This window comes from Stigmatopora nigra, chromosome 17 (assembly GCF_051989575.1).
Source record: "Stigmatopora nigra isolate UIUO_SnigA chromosome 17, RoL_Snig_1.1, whole genome shotgun sequence".
Lineage (NCBI taxonomy): Eukaryota > Metazoa > Chordata > Actinopteri > Syngnathiformes > Syngnathidae > Stigmatopora > Stigmatopora nigra.
Window position 1 is genome coordinate 6,552,174 of NC_135524.1, and position 24,079 is coordinate 6,576,252.

General features: G+C 38.9%; 1 protein-coding gene across 8 annotated transcripts in view; it reads right to left on the reverse strand.

Annotated features, from left to right (window-relative positions):
* rgs3a (regulator of G protein signaling 3a) overlaps nucleotides 1-24,079 on the reverse strand; it is a 75,132-nt gene that overhangs the window by 16,717 nt on the left and 34,336 nt on the right. For 5 of the 8 annotated variants that reach the window (XM_077737620.1, XM_077737622.1, XM_077737621.1 and 2 more), the window contains 2 exons: nucleotides 22,806-22,940; nucleotides 6,998-7,948 (listed from right to left, as the gene is read on the reverse strand). In XM_077737620.1, coding sequence (XP_077593746.1) covers nucleotides 6,998-7,948; nucleotides 22,806-22,940 — 1,086 coding nt within the window. Of the gene's footprint in view, nucleotides 1-5,979; nucleotides 6,830-6,997; nucleotides 7,949-16,499; nucleotides 16,663-18,852; nucleotides 19,136-22,805; nucleotides 22,941-24,079 lie in introns of those variants that run through there. The other 3 variants (XM_077737623.1, XM_077737626.1, XM_077737625.1) reach the window with 3 other exon arrangements.

Below are 24,079 nucleotides of genomic sequence, written 5' to 3' on the forward strand. Positions count from 1 at the left end.
GGATCTTTCACCATTAAAGTAGTTTGAATCGGGAATTTGAATTGGGAATCTGGCAGCAAATTTGCTATCAGCCCTCCCAGTTCAAAAGGATTGGCTGTCTATAGTCGTTGACTATCATCCAATGAGTTACTAACTAAGTGGTCCAGACCGGATGCTGACTCAAGCCAAGTACGTAATCAACAAATGGTGAATTGACTGCAAATTTGCGTACAATACGAGCGACTGTATGTCTGTGTGTACGTGCCTCTTAAGTGTCTCTATTCCGCCACGCTCAGGAGATGGCTGCTTCCTGCGTGTCATAGGATGTCAAACGCCCTGTGCGTCACGTCTCCGATCTCCTTTAAACAAGTGATCGTATTAGCCACCCCAATCCCGGAACGAACTGATGGCATCCCGTAAAGTCGAGCTGCTGCACAACTTGACCTTTGTGGGAATATTTTCGTTACACCAGTTGTTCTTGGTTGCCATTCCCACTGACCTCAGTTTACACACTGACTACTAAAAACTCTCCTCGTATAAGAATGTGCAGGTTTTCATTAGTATGCTGCACTTCATTCGTACTGCTGTTAACTCTACTGAATTATTGTTTACTACCGGCATTATTATTTTTTCACATAGACATATACATACATACATACATATACACATATACATACATACATATACACATATACATACATACATATACACATGTACATACATACATATACACATATACATACATACATATACATATATACATACATACATATAAGTATATACATACATACATATACACATATACATACATACATATACACATATACATACATACATATAAGTATATACATACATATACACATATACATACATACATATAAGTATATACATACGTATACACATACATACATATAAGTATATACATACGTATACACATACATACATATACATATATACATACATATATAAATCTATGGATATATGTAATTATATATAGAATAGGATTAAAAGAGCCTCATAATTTGGACCTTTATCCTTCCGAACGACACCCAAGGGGTTAACAACACCCAAAATAACAGCAAATGTAAATATTGTGAAAGGGACTGATCCAATTTTAGCTTACAGGACCCCAGAGTGGTAGAAAGGACACGCTTTATATGTTTATTAAAAAACGACAGTTGTCGCTTCAACTTTGAGGTAGAAGACCATAAATGGCAAGGTGCTGCAATGGAGCCGTTTCCACTTTTTGCCAATGGACATCTCACGGGACACAGTGTTAACCGTCCACAGTTTGTTTCGCCGCGTAAATATTTACCTATTCCCGTTCAGTACTTTTATACTGTCCCGCATCGATTTGAACTTTTGTCCCGTGGCGGCCTTGAAAGTAAACAATACAAATGATCAATTGACTGTCCAGGGAACATTTAGTTAGAGACAAATACAGCAGCCTGACTCATTTTTTAAAATCCCTTCCAGACAAATGTACAATAACACTCATCATTGGATGATAATTCAACGTTTTTTTCCATAAACTTCCAATTAAATAGAGACAAATGGCTATTTTTAGCTGGGCTCACGTGTAGTGACGTGCAGAGGTTAACTCCAGGGCGCGTACTGTAAGTTGGAACACATTTGTCTCCACAGTGAAGAAAAGGCAGTGCTTAACCCCAAATGCACATGCGGCTCACTGGTAATTTGGTTTGAGAGGCCAAAATAGTTTCCGTAATTTCAATGTCACGTGAGGGTAAGTAATGTTAAAGCGGATTTGGAAAACCTACGAGTGACTTTAAAAGTTGTGCACTTAGTGTGTCTGTGTGTATGGAAAAAACGAATGATGCGCAAATGTCTTCATCTGTGTCAATAATGGCTAACTGTTATTCTAAGATGCACATTTTGAATACTATGATTCTTTTTGTGTTTTGTATTGTTATTTTTATTTTTTTATGGTGGAAGAAATAAATGGACTAAAGTCCGAATAAACGAACAAGAGGCAAAACAAACCACCACTCCCAGAAAACAAATCGCAAATAAACAAAAATTAAATCACTAAAATTATCTAAATTTGTCACTCTTCTGTTTTTTTAGTGATTTATTCATTTGGGCTATTTTTGTGTGATTTGAGTGCTGTGATCTGATTGCATTCACTTTTTTAAACCAATTTTTATTGTTTTGATTGATAATAGATGTCAACTTGTTTTGTGTCCAATCCTCCCGTTGAGAGCATTCGTGGCCAATCTCTTTTGGTCCAAATGAATTTCACGTACTTTATCAACATCGTCAATGGCAGCCAATGAGTTAAAAGTGTTACTCAACAAACAGAAAGTATCACTAACAAATCATCTCCTTTACAGACTCATTCTGTGTCACCACCACACTGTATGCAACTTAAGCGTAATTTACATGATGCCCACTTAGCTTACACCCACTCGTGTGGAACCTTGACGTAAGAGTAAGGAATGTAAGCCGCCCTTAACGACCTTGCCGGTAAAAAAATAAAAAACACTGCGGCAATTTGCGGTGGACATCTGCCATGTATTTACATCAATTTCAAACAATCGTTTTACTGCACAAACTAAATGTTTACAAGCTGCATGAAGATGTTTCCAATCCAAAGTTTATAAACAGGAAGGAAAATTTTTGAAGAACTATTTCATGTATTAATCCTGATTAATTCATTAAAAAAAGAATGCATGTTTAATTGCAGTTTGTGTTCCAAAAAATGGCCAAAGTTTTGTTACTGTTTGGACAGTTCTTAGTAAAGTAAAAACTAAAGATGTTAACACTTGAGTCGGATTAGGTCAACTGCAACATAAAACACAAAAAAAGGATTAAAATAGAAAATTTTACAAGACATTTTCCGAATTAATTTAGAATTGAATACGCCATTCAATCAAAAACTAAAAATAACAACAATTGACCTTCTAAAGAATCAATATGATCATGAATGTCACCATATTTCTTTTTCTTTTGAAAGAAAATTTGAAGAAATTATTATAATAAACTTATAGGCATGGACAAAAACAAGTTATATCAACCATAGACTAAAAAAAAGGCCATAATAAGAGTTCTTCTTCTCCCTCTAGTGCAAAATTAGAGGAACTAGTCTGAAACGTGCTGCCTCTCAGTGGTCACAGTGCACATACACACAAATATGTTTTCTTGAACCCTGTGATTGGCAAGCCACCAATTCAGGGTGTCCCCAAGCTTGGTGCTCATTGTTGGCTGGGATAGGCTCCAGCACCCTCCGCAACCCTTGTAAGGATAAGCGGTATTGAAAATTAATGAATGGACTCATGCATGCAAACTAAAACAAACAATGATGGCAAATTTCAACTCAGACAAAAAAGGCATAGGATCCTTTACAAAAGAAAAACATAGGGAAAAAAGTACCGTATTTTTTGGACTATAAGTCGCACTTTTTTTTTTTACAGTTTGGCTAGGCCTGCCTGCGATTATTGTTCCTACTGTTCCCTGTTCTACGATTACTTTAATGAATCATGCTTGTTCTTGGTTTCTGATCAATTACGAAACAGTTTGCCCAAAAATTCAATATACACTTCAGTGTATTATTATATTAGATATAATTATTCCCTTTCATTTTACATTCTTCAGTTAGTGCGAGTTATACTCAGGTGCGACATAGTCCAAAAAACATGTTACAAAAGATAGTTGGTCAGCCTTGTTATCACTTTACTCCAATTTTATCACTTTGTTTGTGTTAAATTTGAAGTGTCACATTGCCATCCTAAATAATCGTCCTTATATTACGATTAAAATAACAGCGATAAAGAAAATTATTTTACCACATTAAACAAACATACAATACGTACAAATACGGCATCGTTCATCTAGTTGTTTTTCCAAAAGGCAAAATGAAGCTGTCTCACCGCACCATGGATGACCAAACGGCGGGTTGCCATGCATACTCACAAATATTATATACACACACATACACACTTACTATCTGTCACAGGATGGATGTGTGCGAAGCTTACGGATGACATTTAATAGTGGAAAGTCACTTCTTGAAAGAGCCGGCCCCATGACGCCAACAAGGTGGTCCAGCTGGCCCTCACGGGGCCAGGACCAATCGTGTCAGGCCTTGTGGGAGGAAGCGTGCGCAATCGCACATGTACAATCTGAATGCCATTTAAGGCTACCGAATGTGCTGACAGCCCAGCGGCAGGAGCAAAAGCAGATGCAGCTTTGACAAGTCCAAAAGCTTTGGAGACTCCTCCCCAGAGTGATGAGCTATTTACAAAATTATAATATAGTCAAAGCATGCCAGTGTGAACGTTGGAAAAATATGCGCACTAAAGCTCAACGGCATCTACTCACAAAACACGATTTTTAATCATGTTACCCTCTGTTAGAAAACAAGGAAAACTGCTTTGCACAATGCAGACTGAAGGGAGTCCATGTCTTACAGTGGCAAATTAACTCATTGGCTTCCATTGACTGACTTAAATCCATAACAGGTGACGTTAAATGACACAAGTTCAAATCTGTGCATAGGTAGATGGGTGAGACTCCAGCACCCTTATGAGTGGGATTAATGTTTCTGTATGCATTTAATCATTTATTTTGTTTGCTGCTTATCCCCACTGGGGATTGAACTCTTGATCGCAGAACTGTGAGGCGGATGTGCTAACCACTGGAGATGACTAATGATATTTTATAAAATATGTTTTACTGATAACGGTTCCATAAGAATACATAAGACCATATTTGTGAACTATGCCTTCTTTAGACCTTTGATAAGTACACATAACTTTTGACATTTTTTGTTAAGTTAACTTTAATTTGACTACATAATTCAAAACAATACTATGGTGCAGTAGTGTATTTACTTCAAAGATGATTTACTGGGAAAAAATATTGTTAAAGCAAAAAAGAATTGTTGTCTGTCACTTTTCAATTTCGGTATCTCTGTAATATCAAAACTAACGTCATAAGGCAAGTATTTTTCATAAAAAGCACTTATGTACAGACAAGTGAACCCAGATTATGATTTAAGGTGCAATTTTAATTGCTAAATGATTAGAATATATTCAAGAAAGTATTACATAAGTAAATGTATTCATGACATTATGTTTTGTGGTGTTCTAGAGTCAAATGAGTCACACAATACTTCAGTCTTTCCTAATATGCACTTGCGACTTTTCACCACTTGATGTCAATCTTTCTACAGAATACACACAAGCCAATTGGAGCAAATACACAGCATCCACAGATGCTGATGAAACCAACTCGTTAGGAAAAAATGGTCCCGGCTTTAACATTTTTAACATTGTGGTAGTAACCAAAGATTCAATATCTAATTATGAGTGGATTGTGCTCAATAGGGTTTGGTTTATATTAAAGGTCAAACCAAGTTCAAATTAGACCTGCATTTGAGCTGCGTACTGCTCTGGAACGGATTATACCAATGACGAATTTCTTAGATTGGAGGCGGAGGAGTGTGTTCATGTGTGTGTGAGGGTGTGTGTGTGAGGGTGTGTGTGTGTGTGTGTGTGTTTGTGTGTGTGAGAGAGAGTGTGTGTGTGTGTAGTCTCACAGCCTTGTCTGCATTCGCAAGCCCAAAATTTGACTCCAAATTAGGCTGAACAAAAGGTCATACTCAGTTCGACAGATATAAAGAGATCAGGATGTACATTACATCAACAAGGATGTACTGTTTATGACTTACATGCGTGTATGGGTCAGGTTAGTGAATGTTTAAACATTCAAAAAGGATACTACCGAAAATAACGACATACTGTAAATCTCCAAGTACCATGGCAAACATTCTTATGGAGCAATTTTAGGTGAGGCTTTATTTGAATGCTTCAAAGTCGTAAAGATATAATCATGATATGATATTTTCCATGAACATGAAAACTTAAAACAGATGCTAGTAAAAATTAATGTACTTAATGACAGATGTCATAAGCATTCATTTATAAGAAGCATTCAAATAAAGTGGAACCTAATTTTATATTTAAGTTGTAAGTTTTCACTACAAATTGCTAATTTTATTCCTTGAATAAAAGTAGATATCTAACATTACACATACTTTAAACCTAAACACTGGACCTAACTACGTAATTCAATGCTTTTTCTGCCATTGACAATGATAGATAAACAAACATTGTTGGTTGCTGTAAATTGAAATAGATTTATCACTATTTAACGTCCAATCCATTTGGACTAGGACGACATTTGAGATGACAGACAACCAATCATGTGGCGTCCAATCATCCTTCTACTTCAAATTGTCACAAGTAGTCCTACAATCAATTTGAACTGGGAGGGTCCCCATCTCTCCCAATTCAAAGGGATTGGATGTCTATCACTATCAACAGGAGGCGAGATACCCTATCCTACGGACCTCTAAAACTAAATCAAAACTTTTTTTTAAAGAGTTAATCACTCATAGACATCCAATCTATTAGTTAGAAAAATAGATTGGACGTCTACTGCAGCCCACGAGCTAAAGTTAGAATGAGATCATGAATATACTTGAGTGTGTAAAATGTCAAGGGTAAAGTTCCAAGACGGATGTCACAAAAGATAGATTTCAAACCCAAAGTGCAAGTCTTCCCCTTGAGGAGTCTAATGCGTGTTCCCAGGATCTTCTAAAGCCGGGTGATCTTCCCAATGCACGGTCCTGACGTGGAAGAATACCGTCAACGTGACTTGACACGGGAGTACGAGCGTCTCGCTCCTTTGGTCTTGGGCGATGTGGGTGTGGGACCCAAGGCTCTGGCGTTTGTTCTCCGGTTTGCACGCGAAGACCGGTGCTGACTCTCCCTAGCAAGTCTGGTCTGATTGGTCTCATCATCACTCACTCTGCTCATTGTTTGACGACCTGACACAGAGGATATGTATATAGTATAGTAAAAGCAGGTTCAGGAGGCGCGGCTTCGGGTCATGACGAAATACTCCGGGTTGAAAACTTTTCTGGCAGTTTGCGTTTGAAATCTATCTTTTGTGACAGCGTCCCTGGGGTGACTGGCCGATAACTAGAAGCTCTTACCTTCCTCCCCGAGAAGAGCATGCACAGCTGATGCACGGATCCTCCATTCTTGGTCAGCTCTTTCTTCAGGGTCTTGGGGGAGGGCAGCGTCCAGCCGCCTTGGTGGCGCCCCCCGCCCGCCTCCAGACAGTTGATAGCGTTGTCGGAGGTGAAGCAGGGTGCACGGGGGTCCTGCAGCAGGCTGCCTTCACTGTGGGTGCGCCGACGCAGCGAGTTCTGCACACTGAGGCCTCCGCCGCCGTGCTTTTCGCAGGTGGCGCCTTCCACCATCGAGCGACGTTTGCTGTCGCTGCGCTGGAGGTAGGCGTCGTCGCTGTCGTCCTCCTCGGACTCCTCCTCATCCTCGTCCTCCTCCTCGTCTTCGTCCTCGTCCTCGTATTCTTCTTCGTCCGTATTGGGCGAGGAGAGGGCGTCGGCGCTGAAAGAGCGGTCCAAACGCAGTTCCGGGATGACGAAGGAGGACGAGGAAGAGGAAGGCGGCGCGTTGGTGTCCAGCTGCTCCGAGGCGTTGTCTTCGTCGGTGTTGGACACCAGTGCATGGAGGTGAACCTCCGCCAGCTGCGCTTCCAACTCCAATTCACCCTTCCCGCTCAGGCCTTCGTCTTCTTCATACTCCTCCCCCCGACAATCCTCTCTCCACATCTCCATCTCGTGCCCGTCGGAGCTTTTCCAGTCCTCGCCTTCGGCGGAGGGCGGAGGCGTGGGGGGCACCTTGTGGCGATCCGCTGACCTGCTCAGGCTACCCAGGGGCAGGTAGAGCTCGTTAAGGGGGCTGAGGGGCTCCGAGGGGTGAGGGCTGCTCAGGGTCAGGGCTTCGGAGGGGCTGGATGGATAAATGCTGCTTTCGTCACCCTCTGAGCTCCGTGGTGGAAGGTGGAGGCAGACGCCACCGCGATCACCGGCGACTCCACCTGATTCGCAAGAGGGTGCGTCCACCTTTGGCTCCAACATCTGCACAAACAACCAAAAAACACATTGTACGTTAGAATTTGCCAATTGGTCTTTTGCTGGCTACCAACCCAAATGCATTAGACATGTATTGTCATCAATGGCAGATTTAATACTGATCATTTAATCAGTATTGTGACATATTTCAAATTAATCAGTCAATCAGCCAATCACTGCTATTCTGATGATTATTATACAGAATAAAAATAACCACAATTATGGTGAAGCTTGAAATCTCATTGTACTTGAATAATTACAATAAAGGAATTCAATTCAACTTAATAACCTCGCAAGATTAATCAAAATCAGTAAAATGCAATGATCTTAATATTTAAATATACAATTTAAAGCCCTTTATTACCGCAACTGCATACTCTGAGTGGAAAGATGACCACACCACACATTAGAAATAAGAAAAAAGCAAACAACTCAGAGCAACATAACTCATCTTAAAAGCAAAGCCATCAAGAAATGACAACACTATAGAAAAGTTATGACCGTAATAAATGGTCAAAGTCAGACGCTGTGCGTCTTTTCTCTCGCTTTTGAGTGGCTGAGTGGAGCTGTAAATCAAGCCACCCTCAGCAAAACGATACAGCATGCCGCCCGCCCGTTCTTCCCTTCTCACTGAGCGCGCCTTTTAACCTTTCCCAACCCGCCAAGCAGCGGTTGCGTCTTTGTGTGGGCCAACAAATGCTTTGCACCCACACGGTGCTACGTGACTTTTAAGGTGATAAATTTCTTATAGAGATAAATATTTAATGCCCGACCGGCATTGTAGTGCAAAAAAAGTGCTGATGCAACATCAGCACTTGGTGATTTTAAGTACCTGGAGAGATTATGGTTTCAGGAAATGAGATGGCGAACAAGGCATTTTTTTTTTTTTTTTTGGAACAGGAAAGCGTTATTGCTCACTGACTCATAACGTGGAGGGTGATTAAGCTACAGCTGCAAGACATGATCATAACACTGAGGAGATCTTATGTGTGACTCGTAAGCCTCTATAAATAACCATTTCATATATATATATACATATATATACATACATATACATGTATATGTATATATGCATATATATACATGTATATATACATATATATACATATATACATACATATAAATACCTATATATGTATACATATATACACATACATACATATAAATACCTATATATGTATACATATATACACATACATACATATTCATATATATATGTGTATGTATGTATGTATACATATATACATTCACACACATATATATGTATATATGTATACATATATACATACATACATACATATACATATATATGTATATACATATATACGTATATGTATTCATATAGATATCTATATGGTGGGCTTCAAATATCCCACCAACAAACTAATGTAATAATGTCCACGTGTGATGCAAAGGATGAAGAACTACCAAAACACTTCTAATATAAACTGCGTGGTCCCCAAGGAATTTATGATTTGTTGGTTAATGATTCATTCATTCATTATGTGACTTGAGGATAAAATGAATAGAAACATTTACTAGTCCTAATATCCTTTCAATTCTAAGCAGAATTTAACATTTAATATTTGTTCAAGAATCTCTAAAGTAAACGGTCAAAAAGAAAAATGGCCATGAGCCTTTGCAGTGGCAGTGTCCAATACCAAAGTTGTTATTTACTGAACTAAGGAGTGGACGTACAAATGAATAAGTCACAGAGTGGGGTGAGCCAATCAATTCCGTCTTGGCGGATGCTCATGAAGGGGGTCCATTGTGTCGGTGGAACCGACCCGTGATGACGCAACGATGTCACAAGACCGGGGGTTCTAATTGGGAAGAAGGACGACATTTCATAAGAGTTTAAAGCAGCGCTAAAGAGTTTCCCTCAACGTCTCAGATGACGCGTGTTTCAACTTTTTACCCTTTAAACAATGACCAGAATATCATATTGCATTTCAAGGGTTGAAATTGTATCAACTTTAAAAGGTCAAACTACTTGGCTAGCTCTTTTATAACAAGTAGAGGCAATGAAAGTTTGTTTTCTTCTTGGATACATTCTGTTTATAAATACATAAATTATCAAATACACATGAGCCAAAATGGGATCTCCGCGTAGGAGGATGACAGGTCATCATATATTGTTTTATTTTAATTACCAAAAATAGTCTCTTGACTGATAAAGGTTTAAAAACTTGAATAAATTAAGAGACATTGAGATTATAATGACTCCATTCCATTCACATTACGATGTGACATTATTTATACATGCCGTATCCATTATAGCAGTAACCTAACATTTCCAGTACTGCTTTATGGCTTTTGGCTCTTTTCCTCTTTGATGTGGATATTTTGACCTTATAAGTTTAATTTACCTTTAATATTTATGGCAGGTTCTGCCCTGTTCTCCGTCTAATGTTAGCACAGCACTGCAGTCGGCTGCCATGAATCAATTTGTTTCTTGCCAGAACACGCTGTAAATAATACGAGTCCCAATCCCCAAAACCGAGCCCAAAAATCTAATGGCATATCCTCACTAAGGTCATAGGGGTGCTGGAGCCAATCCTATCAGACAACAGGCAATAGACAGATTAAACCCTGAACTAATTCCTATTTGAACTACTTTTACCATACTTATGTATTCCTCCAATGCTTTTTTAATTAATAGGCCTCAATGTATTTATAAGCTAAAAAAACGGCAATTTGACACGGACTATTAACCCAGATAACTAAATTCATCACCTGCTATTGACGGCCCGAGACGTCCAATCTGTTTTGACTGAGAGATTTCTAGTAAAAGAGATAAAATAAGCAGACCTTTTATTTACCCGTCTTCCGTTTGACCTTAAAGTGATCCCGATTTTTCTTCTTCCTCAACAGCCAGCTACTACACCCCCCACCAAACCAACCCCACCTCCTCTTCCTTGTGACTACATTTAAAGGCTCTAAAGTGATGTTACAAGTGAGGCATGGAGATCTATATTAACAATGAAGTGCACTTGCGCAAAGAACAAAAGGTTCCGCAGGGGAATTAGAGCGAAGCAATCGTTCCATTCTGCGCACTCTTGCTTGAGGTTTTTTTTTTCTTCATTCTATTTTTCTTGGAGTTGAAGAAGTGGTCTTCAACCACTGGAAACATGTCCCTTGCGCCATTGTCAAAGCAGCAGCACAGAGGGGGCAAATCTAGCCCACTGTAGGCATTTGGGGGGGCCAGTGAAACTAAATCATGTGCATTTTCCAAAAATATGAATTGTAGGAAAACTGAAATTGCAATTGAAAACTGAGAAAATATTCTCAAAAGATAATTTGCAGAAATGTTATCTTTTTAAAAGACTAGACCATATTAACAATTTTTCCTTTTGCTTTTTAAACTAAATGAGAAAAAATTAAATATTCCTCATTTTCTCAATTTTCTCATTTGATCTTAAAAACTTTTAATGAAAGGATCTTTCTTTTGATTCCAAAAGAAGGGGTTGTTACATTTGAAAATAAAGAGAATAGTGATTGAAAAGAAATGTCTGTCTCTATTTGTTTTTTAGAAAGAAATGTTAACTATTTGCCCTTTCCCAGTCAAAATGAATTAAACATCGAATGCTGTTGACTGTCTAATGGACGATTAGGAAAGTAGATAGAATTTAAACAATTTTTGAAAGATATTTCAATGTTACTCTTCAGTCTTAGTGACATTCACCTTCTCTTGTTGTGTCCTCACCAACGAAGCAGTGAGTTTGAAGATATGGCCTTGGACACAATGGAACCACCTGTCAGAAACAGTTGGAGCCTCTCACATACTCTCCACTTGGACACTAAACAGTCACGCAAGCTCTTCTTACTGCTCTCCTTTTAAACGAGGTATTTGCTGTACAAATGGAAAGCAGTGCATTCTCACAGAAGTTACTTACATAAAAATGTGTTTGATTTTTCTTATTTTATTCTACTAAAATAATCCAAAGCATGTAAGATATTTTGATATGTTGTTGTTATCCGTATATTGCTTGTATATACTATTTCCAATATACCTTCCAAAGGTATATACAGTACTCACAAAACTGTCTTTTTTTTCTAATGTGGCTGGCGAACCAAATTGAATTTAACACCCCAACTGTAAACTGTCAGTGCTACCCTATGATTTCATATGTTGTCAAAATCCAAACAGTTTTGTGATTTTCTGAAGGTCAAACACTTAACCATAATAAAAATAGAACTGCAGGGACATGCAGACTCAGAGTCATGGACAGTCACCCAGGGACAGTCGTGTGACCCCTCTCCTCGTTACTATGACAATAAGAGACCTATCCCAGGGGAGCAGCTGTGCTTTACCGCGCCTCCAAATGTTATAGCGTCACCTACGAACTCTTGTCATCCTGCTTTTATTCCCATTCACGCTATAACGATGTGCCTTGTTGCCTTACATTTCACGTGGTTGCTTGTTTTTGATTCAAACAAAACATTGTGAGGCACAGCAGCCTTTCGCTTTACTCACGACAATATTATTGCTTTAATGTATCCAGATGCCAAATCGGCATACTGTCTCAATAAATCTGACTCAACTCAATTAGCAAAGCGGTTAGAAATAGAGTTAGCTGCCAAACAAGCGTTTTCTTTCCACTTCCTCTCCCTTCCTTCCCTATGCTTCCAGCCCCGCGTTCTCCCAGCTGGATTTGCATGACGCCAAGATGGCTGTCAGTTTCAATTCGATTCCAACAATGTAAAATGTAATGTTTATTGAGTGCTTTTTAATGACTTCAAAAATATGTGGCATTCCATTATAATATTGATGTATAATGTATAGATGTCAAATATTTGTGAAGAGGTTTCGGATAGATACGAGCTGAGCAATTCTGGTTATGATTACTTGACTTTTCCCCTCTTTTTTCTGCAAGGTTTGTTTTAATGGTGTAAATTTAAATATAAAAATGAAAAAAACATTCATGATATATAGAATTTTTTGCATTATACTTATGGACTTGGAAAGCAAATTTTAAGATTGAATGTGCATTTTATAGTCCAGTGTGCTTTATAGTGTGGAAAATATGGTAATTAAAAATGTAAACAGACATTTTTAAAAACTTTTTACCCCCTTCTGATCCTCTGAAAATGATGTGATTGTCCCCAATTTCTAGTTTTCACAGTACTGTATATGAATCGTGTACACTAACGAGCATGTTGACATGTGAAAAACAATCTGCAGGTCCAATCTAGCGATTGGAAATCCATTATCGCTATAAGGACCATATAGATGATCCGTATAGGGGATCTCCTCTCAAAATGGACTTATTACATGCACAGTGATGCTCGATTATCACGGCCGGAAGAACGACGAGGCAATCGCCGTCATTTATCCATCCATTTGGATGCCGGCTCAGAAGAGAGGATATGACAGGCAACGGAAAGACGGCGCTAGTGGCCAACGGGTCGACGGATCAATGAAAACGAGGTGGCGCTACCATTATCGAGCATTGACTTTTGCTTTGGTCCGAGATGTGTTTTATCAGCATGGGATTTTAGTTGTTTTTTTTTTTAACAAAATATCGGAGGGCAGCTCTAGTGCAAAGATGAAAAGCACTATTAATAGGCACCGTGTCAATATCATTGACGTAAGTCGGCTTTGCTGCGTGACGCCAAACTGCTGAAGGACAATGTGTCCACTGAGTCCGTTTTAAGAAAGGCCTTCTTACCAAGAAAGATTGCATGTAAAGTGACTTGGATGTTCTCAATGAAGCAAACTCTTTATTGCATGGAATTTCAGCGTGACGTCAAATAGGTCTTTATTTTATTTTTTTTCATCTAAAAAATGTTTGGGATTTCTACGGGTTGGTTGTTGGCCAATTCTAAACGCCGCTACGCCAATTGCCGATCACGACCCTGTTTTTATTCAGCTCCAAATTTCTGTAAAAGTAATACATAAAAATTATATTAAATACTAACTAGTTAAACTTGGAACAAAATTATTTGTTTATTGGTCAATGGGAAGATCATTTTCTCAACAAAAGGGCATGTTTTTCAAGTTGTTTTTGTTTAAATATGTGTACATTTTAATTATTTATTTAATAGTGTAACTTTTGCTATTGAAGGGTTAATCAGGTTAAAATCTTCCTGGAATTTGCATGCTCTCACTGGCCCAGAGTAAAGATAAGATCATTTTTTGACTAATACTTATGGATGAGTGGCCTGTCCAGCCACTCATATATTTAAGAGTTAAGGCCACACTCATTCATCTTGCCAACCAATACGCAATCTAAAGGACTTGAGTAGATTAAAAATGATTTCCATGACTTTCATGAAGTATATCAAATATTCTGCATAGTTTTCTCACCAGTTGCTCTTTGATAGGTTCCAGAAAACAGCACATTGCAATCACTGCCAGACTCAATTTTCACCATACATTATGCCTTGTCAATATTAGACAGGTGTGCCATTTTCAATTGACCTCTGATTGTTTTGTTAGCAAATGACCCAAGACCCCCGATTATCCCTCAGCCTTCTCTTCAACCGTAATTACAGGTCATGAAAAGCTGACTAAACTCACCTAAACAAGGGTTTAAGTGTCTAATTTGTTCATTCTGAGTAGGGCGTGGGAACATCCGGGTACCTCACTTGCGATACAAGGGTCATGATGATGATTTCACAGTATGCCTATTCAGAGATGATCAATACATGCATCAGGAAATCATTCTTCAATATCCTACAGTACAACTAATAAACAGAAAAGCAAGCTTTTTTCATCATTCTCCTGTGAATTTCAATGAGTTTCTGACTAGCAAAAGTGGGAGGATGCAGCAACTGAACATTCATTCATTTGCTGCCATCCTTCCCACTCAAAACAAATTGGATTTCTATGGCCATCAATGGCAGGCAGCCATTTGATTTTGGAACTAGGAAATGATGCAAAATCTAACAGAAATTGACCTGGGATTGCCCTAAAAAGAACTCTGGGCTCGAAATTCACAATCCAAGAAGAAAACTGAATGAATTGACTGGTAAAGACCAACAAGTAATAGAAAAGCATCAAACAGTGAGGGATCAACAGGGAGCCTGTGACGCGCTTTGTTGTTCCAAGGTTAGGACGTAACAAACAGCTCATTTGTCCGAGCCAGCGAGATGGGGCACATAAATCGTGCTGTGTGTGTGTGTGTGTGTGTGTGTGTGTGTGTGTGTGTGTGTGAATCCACGGGTGTGTATGTGTATGTAACACTGATGGCGCCTCCTATCGATCAAGGACAAGTGGAGGATGAAGGTGCTGTGGGGAAGAGGACGCGTCTTAGTCGCAAACATCTCAAGCTAAAGCTCTTTTTAGTTGGCCGTGCCTTGTCAAATAAGGGAATAATCCCCATAATTCCCCTGGTGAGGATACTCGAAAGGCAAATACACCCAAGCGTGCTTTTTGGCCAGTCCCTCTCACTGTAAAAGTGTTTACAGTAACTCATTAACGTCCATTTATGGTGATAGACAACCTGTCCAAATGTTATGAAAAAAAAATGAAGAATGACCCCTCGAAAAATTGAAAAATTGAAGAAAACGACAAACAGCCAGTTAAATCAGAGCGTGCTTCATTCTGTTTTTAAATCATTGTCTGCCATTGATGGTGATATATGTCCAATTTGTTCTATAGCCCAGTTAAAACAGATTGGACACTAGTAACAACTAACTGAGTGAGAAAACTAAAAAAAAATACGGCAGAGAATCGCAAAATAACTAAAATATGAAAAATAGAATGAAGCAAAACAAAAGAAAATTCAACAAGAACCATTAAAATAACCAAACTAACTCAAGAGTGTTTCTCCAATTCCTCTCTCTCTATCTGGAAGTAATTAATTGCCTGCCAAAGACACAGATAAACATCCTCTCCATTTGCCAACCCTCCCACTTCAAATAGATTTGACATCTACTCATAAAAACTACATTGAATAATGCCAAAAATATCACACGTAAACAAAAGTGGCTTCAAAAATGGACAAAACTGTGAAAACATAAACAAAAACAATTACATTCACTCAATTACTCCCAAGTGTACTTTTTCCTCACTCTCTGTAAAACAGTTATAAACTCATTGTCCGCCACTACCAGCATTGGAAGTCCAATCTATTTGAACTGGTGGGCTTCCAGTTCAAAAGGATTTGACCTCTACCCACCATTTAAATGAGCACGCTTGAACCCCACATGAATGGACGTCTATCATCGTCAATGGCACTGAAACAGTTAACAGTAAATCTCTAACATCTTCATTCTCTCCGGCAGTGCCGATTGTGCTAATCCAAGAGCCACTAGTAGCCTGAGCGGGGACGTAAACAGCGATGACGGTGAGCGAATCTTGTTTATACTTAACTGGAGGAGAAGTATTCATGGTATGTTTAAAAAAAGAAAAAAAGTAGAGAAGGGCGAAGTGAGGACAAGAGCAGAACTCCTGCAAAACTAAGCCTGGATTGCCTGTTTCCTATCTTTCCCACACATTTCTCAAGTCATATGAGCAAACCACTCCCTGCCCAACTGGGGCAAAACCACACTTTTTTTTCTCCAAAGCGCCCCTGAAAAAGTCATCTCTTTGAAAGGACATCCTTCCTACCTTGGAAGCGGAATTTGTCCCGAGTTTATAGAGTCCGCTAAAAAGCGATGAAAAGAGCTCCCCATTCAAGTGTCCTACTTCCTTTTTACCGTCAAAGTGAGCGTCGGTGGAGGCTCGGCGGCGTCTGCGCGGGCTCATCCGACAAGAGCGAGAACAGACCGGAGGAGAGGATGGAGAGAAGAGGATGACGGAGGAAAGGGGGGGTTGCGAGGATTTAGAGGGAGGGAAAAAAGAGAATGCCTGCGAGGCGAAGAAGGTGGACTACCAAGTCTTGGTAACGAGAAGAGACATTTGAGCACCGAGAGGAGTAAGCTGGCGTTTTTAAATGTTTTATTTATTTTATTTTTTTATGTTAAGACGCCAACTGGTCCATAATGAACTCAGTGGGCGCACAGCTAAGCACAAGTCATCATTACGCCCACTGGAGGCTCCTAGAATCAATAATTTGCATTTATTAAACCTTCATTGAAATTGACACTATCATGGTTAATGTTTCATGTAAAAGTTACTACAGTTTGACCAATATGGGGTTTTAAAAGTCTTTTGTTTTTCAATTCAGCCTGTTACTGATGCCTGAAGCTAATTTTATAAGGTGGTTGACTTTTTTTTAAAAGCTCTTTATGAAAGGTACCATATTTTTCAGGGTTTTTTTTATACTTTGGCTGGGCATGCGACTAATACTTTGTTTTTTTTCTCTCCCAGCCCATCGACATGATATGTTGTTTTTATAGTTATCTTAAAAACTGTTATGTTAACAAATGACTGTTTACCCAGTTTTTGTCCATTTCACTGTTGTTATACTTTTAAGGTACATGTTTGTTTTTTGTGTCGGTCTATTTTAAAACAAAACTTATCAGCCAAACAGTGAACAAAAAAATTATCCTATTATATCCGCTATATTTCACCCCATCTTGAAGGATGGGGGAAACAGAAGCCTATTTTTACGGACTACAAAGCAACACAATAATTCCAAGGTATCCTAATATTGTCAGTGTAAACCACAATATCTGAGTTTATACCACACAACATTGGAATAATAATAATAATGTGTCTGATATATGTATATTGCATGAATTTCCAAAGTGTTTACCATACTTAGGGTAAAGGACAGCGTGATAAATAAACCAAACATTAATATGATTGCAAGACAGCTTGTTTCTCTGTTGCGTAACTATACATGTTGCAATACTCTATATGCTGGTAAACGCCTCATTATTCCTTTAGCTGTCGTCTGGGCTTTGGAGCATATGGATTGAGCGACTATATATAAACATGTTTGCACACTATAATTGTACTGAGTCATAGGGTGCCACCATATTCTTGACATGAATGGCTTGCTCTGATGCAGTGTAAACAAAGGATCAGAGGGACATTACAAGACCTTTAAACGCTAGCTCATGTCAAATTTGATAGGAAGTAGTTTGGGATGCAAAATATTGGTTTTGGTAGTTAGTAAATGCAGGACATGGATTTTAAAAACACCCATCAACACCTATAGACTGATTGAAAAGCCTAATCAATTTTTACTGGAAAGGTTGCCAGCAATTGCGTGGCTCAACGTGCTTCTGGTTAGAATTTAAATGAGTTTGTCACTAGTTTGCGTCCAATCCAATTGATGCAGGGGGATGGCAGCAAATGAACAATTGCTCCTTTGCTGCCATCCTTCCCACTTCAAATGAATTAGACTGGATAAGAAGCATGCTTGGGTGCATGTCTTTTGGGCGGGTTTGGATTTTGTAGAGAATTAGACAACTTTTTTTTTGATTTTCAAAGTGGATTGGACAGCCATTGCCACTAATGGGAGTGAGTGACTTGATGAGTCAATAGCAGCTTTCAAAGTTAAACATATTTACATTACTAAAGCAAAGTTTGTAGTACAAAGAAAACTAAATACTGAAATTCTACACCATTAACTACATTTCTATCAACAGCATATCATGTTTCAACCCCTCAGCAAGTGCTCTTTAACTGACTAGCTTCATCTAGTGTTAAAGAAGACAAGCGCAATAGAATGTAGGCTGAATTGAAGCTCTTGTGTAAGCCACGTTCAATGATATTTTATGCGGGACAATAAAAACTGGGCAGCAGGCCTTAGTTTGGACATTGCTCCATTGGACAGAGTTAGTTTGCAGTACAAAATGATAGATTTAACAATAAGTTTGATGTCAATTCAATAATAAAAGTGGGGGAGAAGCTATCATAATTGCTGATTAATAAATAATGTCTTATACCGCGTCAATACCATGATATCCAATTGTTTTGCTTCTGAAAACCATGCCGCTGTATTATTAAGCATGCAAGTCAATGGAAGAATAATGTCATAAGTAGGCCAGCACAAAAGGTAAGGAATTACCTTCGAAACAGGCATCCGGACGCACAGCTGGCCAGCGTACCGAGAAGACACACAAACACTGATGTTCAGCTAATCCAATGTCCCTGTGGTGCTTTTATTTTTCTTTTCTTTTCTGAAGCGCTCCCGTGCACCTTGTCTCACGGTGTCGTCGCCAGCTCAGGCGTGTGGATGGTAACAATGTGCACGAGAGCGATAGTGAGTGAGCGAGACGGTGCGGTAAAGCTGAAAGAAGGTTGTCGTTGGAACGGGGACTGGGGAGGGAGGCTTCATGAAGGACAGAGTAGAAGAAATGAATGAAAGAGCAAAAAGCCGAGGAGACAGAAGTGAGCGGGGATGCTTGAGCGTCTCGTAAACAGCGCTAGAGTGAAGGTTATTCAAAGATCAAACGTTCCAAGTAACTCTCTGGAGAGTAAAGCATGCAAGTGTCCTTTCGTCTGTCTCTCCCTCCCTCTCGGAGAGCTATTTTTAGAAGTTACAAATCAAAGCCGTGAATCAAAACCCAGCAAAGAGCAGGATGTCACGGGGGGTGCCTCTTTAACGCCCCGCGAGACACGCATTCTTTCTTCTGACCCGATGGCGAAGCACGACATCAAACCTCTTCTAATCGCATCATGCGCTCCTACACAACAGGCTATTTTAAATAGAATCGATTACACGGCGCATGCCTCCGTCGCCCGCCATGTCGGACTGACGGCACAGGATGCCACAAAAAAAAACTCGCTTGGCCGCCATTGACGGCAATGGACATCCAATCTATTTGCAAAGGGAGGGATGGCAGCCTGTGTGCTTGTGAAAATGGGAATTCCGATCCTAGTGAAGAAAGTTTGAAGCCAAAGTCCATTACATTTGGACAAGCCATGTTAGAATTTATGATTTAATTGCAGAATTAATGATGTTCCAAATTCCATCAAGTGATCGTAAATTGGGATTGATCACATAGATGATTGTAATAAAGGGTTAACAGATTAATCTATCAAATGCATTGATTCATTACAAAATGGTTCATTCATCTTTTGAGCAGTTTATCCTCACGAGTATCATAGAAAGTGCTGGTTACAAACTGGTTGCCAGTCAGAAAATATTTGATAAATAAATCTATTATTCCCAATGATCATACCAAAGTGTCAATGACCAATCCATTTGGAATGGTAACATTATATTTAATCAAATGATTTGATTTATTGCAATACAGATCAATCTCCCACAAATACTTTAGGGTGGTTAGGATAGAAATCCATGACATTTCCTGATTAATCATAAAATTATTCCCGAAATGAATTTATCATTAAGACACAAATTATGTGAAGCATCCGATGTTGTGATATTGACAATTTGGACTCTGTTCTGTTTCTTGGAGCCCCGGTTCTAAAACCGCTGACGTCTCAGGAGATTCGCAAAAAATTCCCATGATTCACAGAACTTACGCAACATATTTGTATGCAAACGGTACGTTCCACTGAATGCGAACAAATTCAATTATTCCAGCATGCTTGGCATGGCTTCATGTTGTTTTTCTAGAGTGAGGAATGCATATAATTAAAATAGAACGTGGACTTATCTCATGTTTAGTGACGCCATTTGGAGGTCTTAGTCTTTTTCTGTGCAATCATGTGCCCTATCAACTTTTTTCTGTGAATTTAAATGAGTTTATCATTTGTAGACTTCCAACCCATTTGTACTGGGAGGGACGGCAGCAATCATGTGGCTTTTCATGCTTATGGTTTGAATTGAAATGAATTGACCACGAGTAGACTTTTTAGACATCTTTAGCCATCATGATAAGAAATGAGTTCATAAAAAATATATAAATTATTCTCTCATTCCTAGTACAAGTCCAATACATTTGAACTGAGAAGGTGGCAGCAAAGGAATGAAAGTTGCAGTTCAAAAAGGCAGGACGTGTATTGCCGTAATTGGCAACCACTGAGTTAAGGACAGTCGATTCTTCTACTTCAGTTGTTTTCGTTTATTCGTTTTCGTCACGCGCTTTACTGTATTTAGGAAAGTCTAAACAGGATGAGAGCAAGTGGGCCAAATGAGCAGGGACAAGATGTGTGAGGAGATACTGCATCTGCTTCCAGCAGTGTGAAGTGAATACAAGGCGAAAAAACATTGAGCCAGAGGGACTTTTTGCACACTTATCTAAGAAACCCCAATCATATTTAACCCTATTCTTACTGGTGCGCTGTGCAGACAAAACGCATGCATTAAAAAAAATATTTTAAAAATGTCTAAAATTGACTAAAAATAACGTGCAGCGCTATAATTTTGGGTTCAAGCGTTAAAATATCTCAGCCAGTATCCCCCCATCTCAAACTCGAATGTGTATCCGTCTATGACAGTCTAAATGAATTGGTCGTCTGACACCTTCAATGGCAGCCAACAAGAAAGTGACCCAAACATGATAAAATTGATATAAAGTAACCATGTAAAATAGAAAAGTATTGATGTTCAAGAATGGCTTTGTTGGAGCTTACTGGCTCATCAATACAAATGTAAACAGCAACCTTGGATGCCAAAAACAGCAACAAAAACAGAGAGCTAGAGAGAGAGAGAAAGAAGGGCGACACGGCGCCAAATGCAATTCAACCATGTCTAATTAGAGACAATGAGCAGGAATGCGTGTCGGCAGCAAACAGTAAGAAGCATGCAAATTACATATTTATTGGGCAGAGCAGATGTTTCTGTGGGTTTAACTATTATTTATGTTTCGATCGAATAAATAGGCACAACATTGGTTGTGATATAACAAGAAAGTTATATTATCATAAAAAAATTCGTAAATTGAGTCCACCTTTCAATGTGATGTCAACTGTTGCTACTTATTTATTAATAGGATGGTAAAGTTGAGCAGTTTTAAGAAGCGTCACTGTTAAAAATTGGTAAGTGGCACACGCTTAATGCTCCCCTCCTTGATTTTGCATGTAATTATCCATGCCAAAGTTCAGTGAACATCAAACTACATTTGCCTTTGAGGTGGTACCATAAAGGCAATCAAAAGTGAACTCGTTTGACGAGATGTTCGATATAATTAAGCAAACAGCTTCTTGCTCTCGGGACACCACCAATTTAGATGGAATGAGATGTTACAAGAAAATAGGAACTTGGAAAAAGAATGTACCAAAGTTTATGATTGCTTGGTTTAACCTCTTAATTCCTGAAATAATGTTTAACTTTTCATTTGTTGATTTTAGCCGTTTAATCCAAAACTTTCAATTGAAATTTGTTCGTCACGAGTAGACGTTTAATCTATTTGAAGGGAAAGGGTATTTTTTGTCTTATTTTTCACAATTTTCAAGTTTTCTCAGTTTTGTTTTTGAAAGGGGGGGATTTAACGAAAAGAAAACAGCGATGGAAAGATAAAGCAATGTAGATATCCCTAATTATATAACTCCTATAGATAAAAAGTATATACAGAAACTACAATAAAATGCTAAAATATGACAAATAAAGTATGTTGTGTTAAAGTGAAACCTGAAGTGGCTTCTGTCCAAGATGTGGGAAACTTTATCCATGCATTAATTTTTAGTAGAATAGATTATTGCATTCCAGGTCTTCATGGGAAGACCAATCAGGATGCTGTATCAAATCCAAAACTGGATCATTTACCACTAGTTGCAGTTGCCAATTTCTACAGTGAGGATACTTTATATTTTCTTAATTTGTAGGTCTTGTAAGTCTTCCAACTATTGCTCAGAGTCAAGACCATAACCACATTTTGGGTTAAAATGCCCCAAAAGCCAATATTTCTAAGCTAAAAAAATGCCATTTTGTTAGGCAACCATTCATATATAAGATGACGAAATTGGCAACCAAATTAGAAGAAAGCAGAACATGTTGCTCATTAGGAACACATGTGAATGAGAGTGTACATGCAAATATATGCACGAACACATGCTCATGTTTCGGTTCAGGCCGGAAAGGAGGAGGAGGAAGTCCACGAGTGTCCCTACCTGGTCAAAACGCTGAACGGCGGGATCCCTCCTTTGAAGGTGGAGCTGCTTGTCGATGTTGTCTTTGAGGCACTGGCACACGCGGTGCTTCTGCTCAGATGAGAACGCTTCCAGGCTGAGCAGGCAGTCGCACTTCTGATGTGGAGGTGGAGAGACCAGAAGATAGACGGAAATAGAGAGAGAGAGAAAGAGGCAATGGTGAGAGATGAGCCAAAGATCACCGCGACGTAGTCTAGAACACAGGTGTCGAAGCAGCGGCCCGGGGGCAAGACCCTGTCCACCACATCACCACCATAGGCTGTTTGATTTTTTTTTTATTTCATGTTTTGTTATTTGGAATTTGTTTCGTGTGTAAAGACAAAAAAATTGCATCTACGCTTTTTGTAACCTGAATATTTTCTATGTAGAGGTATCACTGTATTTACAAGTTTTCAGTTTGTTTTTTAATCCAATGAGTTCACCTTTTTAAAAATGTCAAATTGAATTGTGGGAAGAAAAACAGGTGGTAACTCAAAAAACATCTAAAAACAAAAATGAAGGGACCTTGAAATTGAATCTCAATTAAAAGAAAGTGACAAAAAATATATATTTTGATGTCAATGGCAGAGAATGAGTTGACATGTTCTTCACATCTGCCAGTGAAGAGTTAGCAGCTGTGTTCCTGACACAGTGTGAAATGTCCATTGTGACTGTGTACAGTTGAAATAAACAGAAAAAGTTTAAACCATGCACTATGTTGCGACAATTCATATCCCATTGCATGTCTATTTCGGCTGGACATTTATGACGCAGCAGGGTTTGCTAGCAGTTCTGGCTTGGCAAAATGTGCGAGCATTAGTGAAATTAGATCATGACTGGAGCGCACTTGAGACAGAATTTGATATGTGGGCCAAGAAATCAATAAAGCCCTGCTGGGAAAATGCATGAAAACACAAATTGGACAGTCAGCGGTCAAGGCGGTGGAGCTGGTGGTCTGAGCTCTTTTCATCCACAATAACTTAAATGTTATTGTGGGTGGCATGGTGATTCAAGTATTTTAAAAAATAAGAATCATTTTAAGTTAACTTCCAATGTTGCTATGGCTCCATTTGCCTTGACCAAAAGTTCCATTCAGTTCCAATTTGTAGCGCATTGGAAATGGCTGAAAGAATGAATGGAAAACATAAGCTATCATTGACAAAGGTAGAAGTCAATTTTGCCTAGGAAAGACATCAATGGTAACAAAAATTATCAGTCGATGCCTATGGTTTTCTATGAGAAGAAGACGCAGAGTG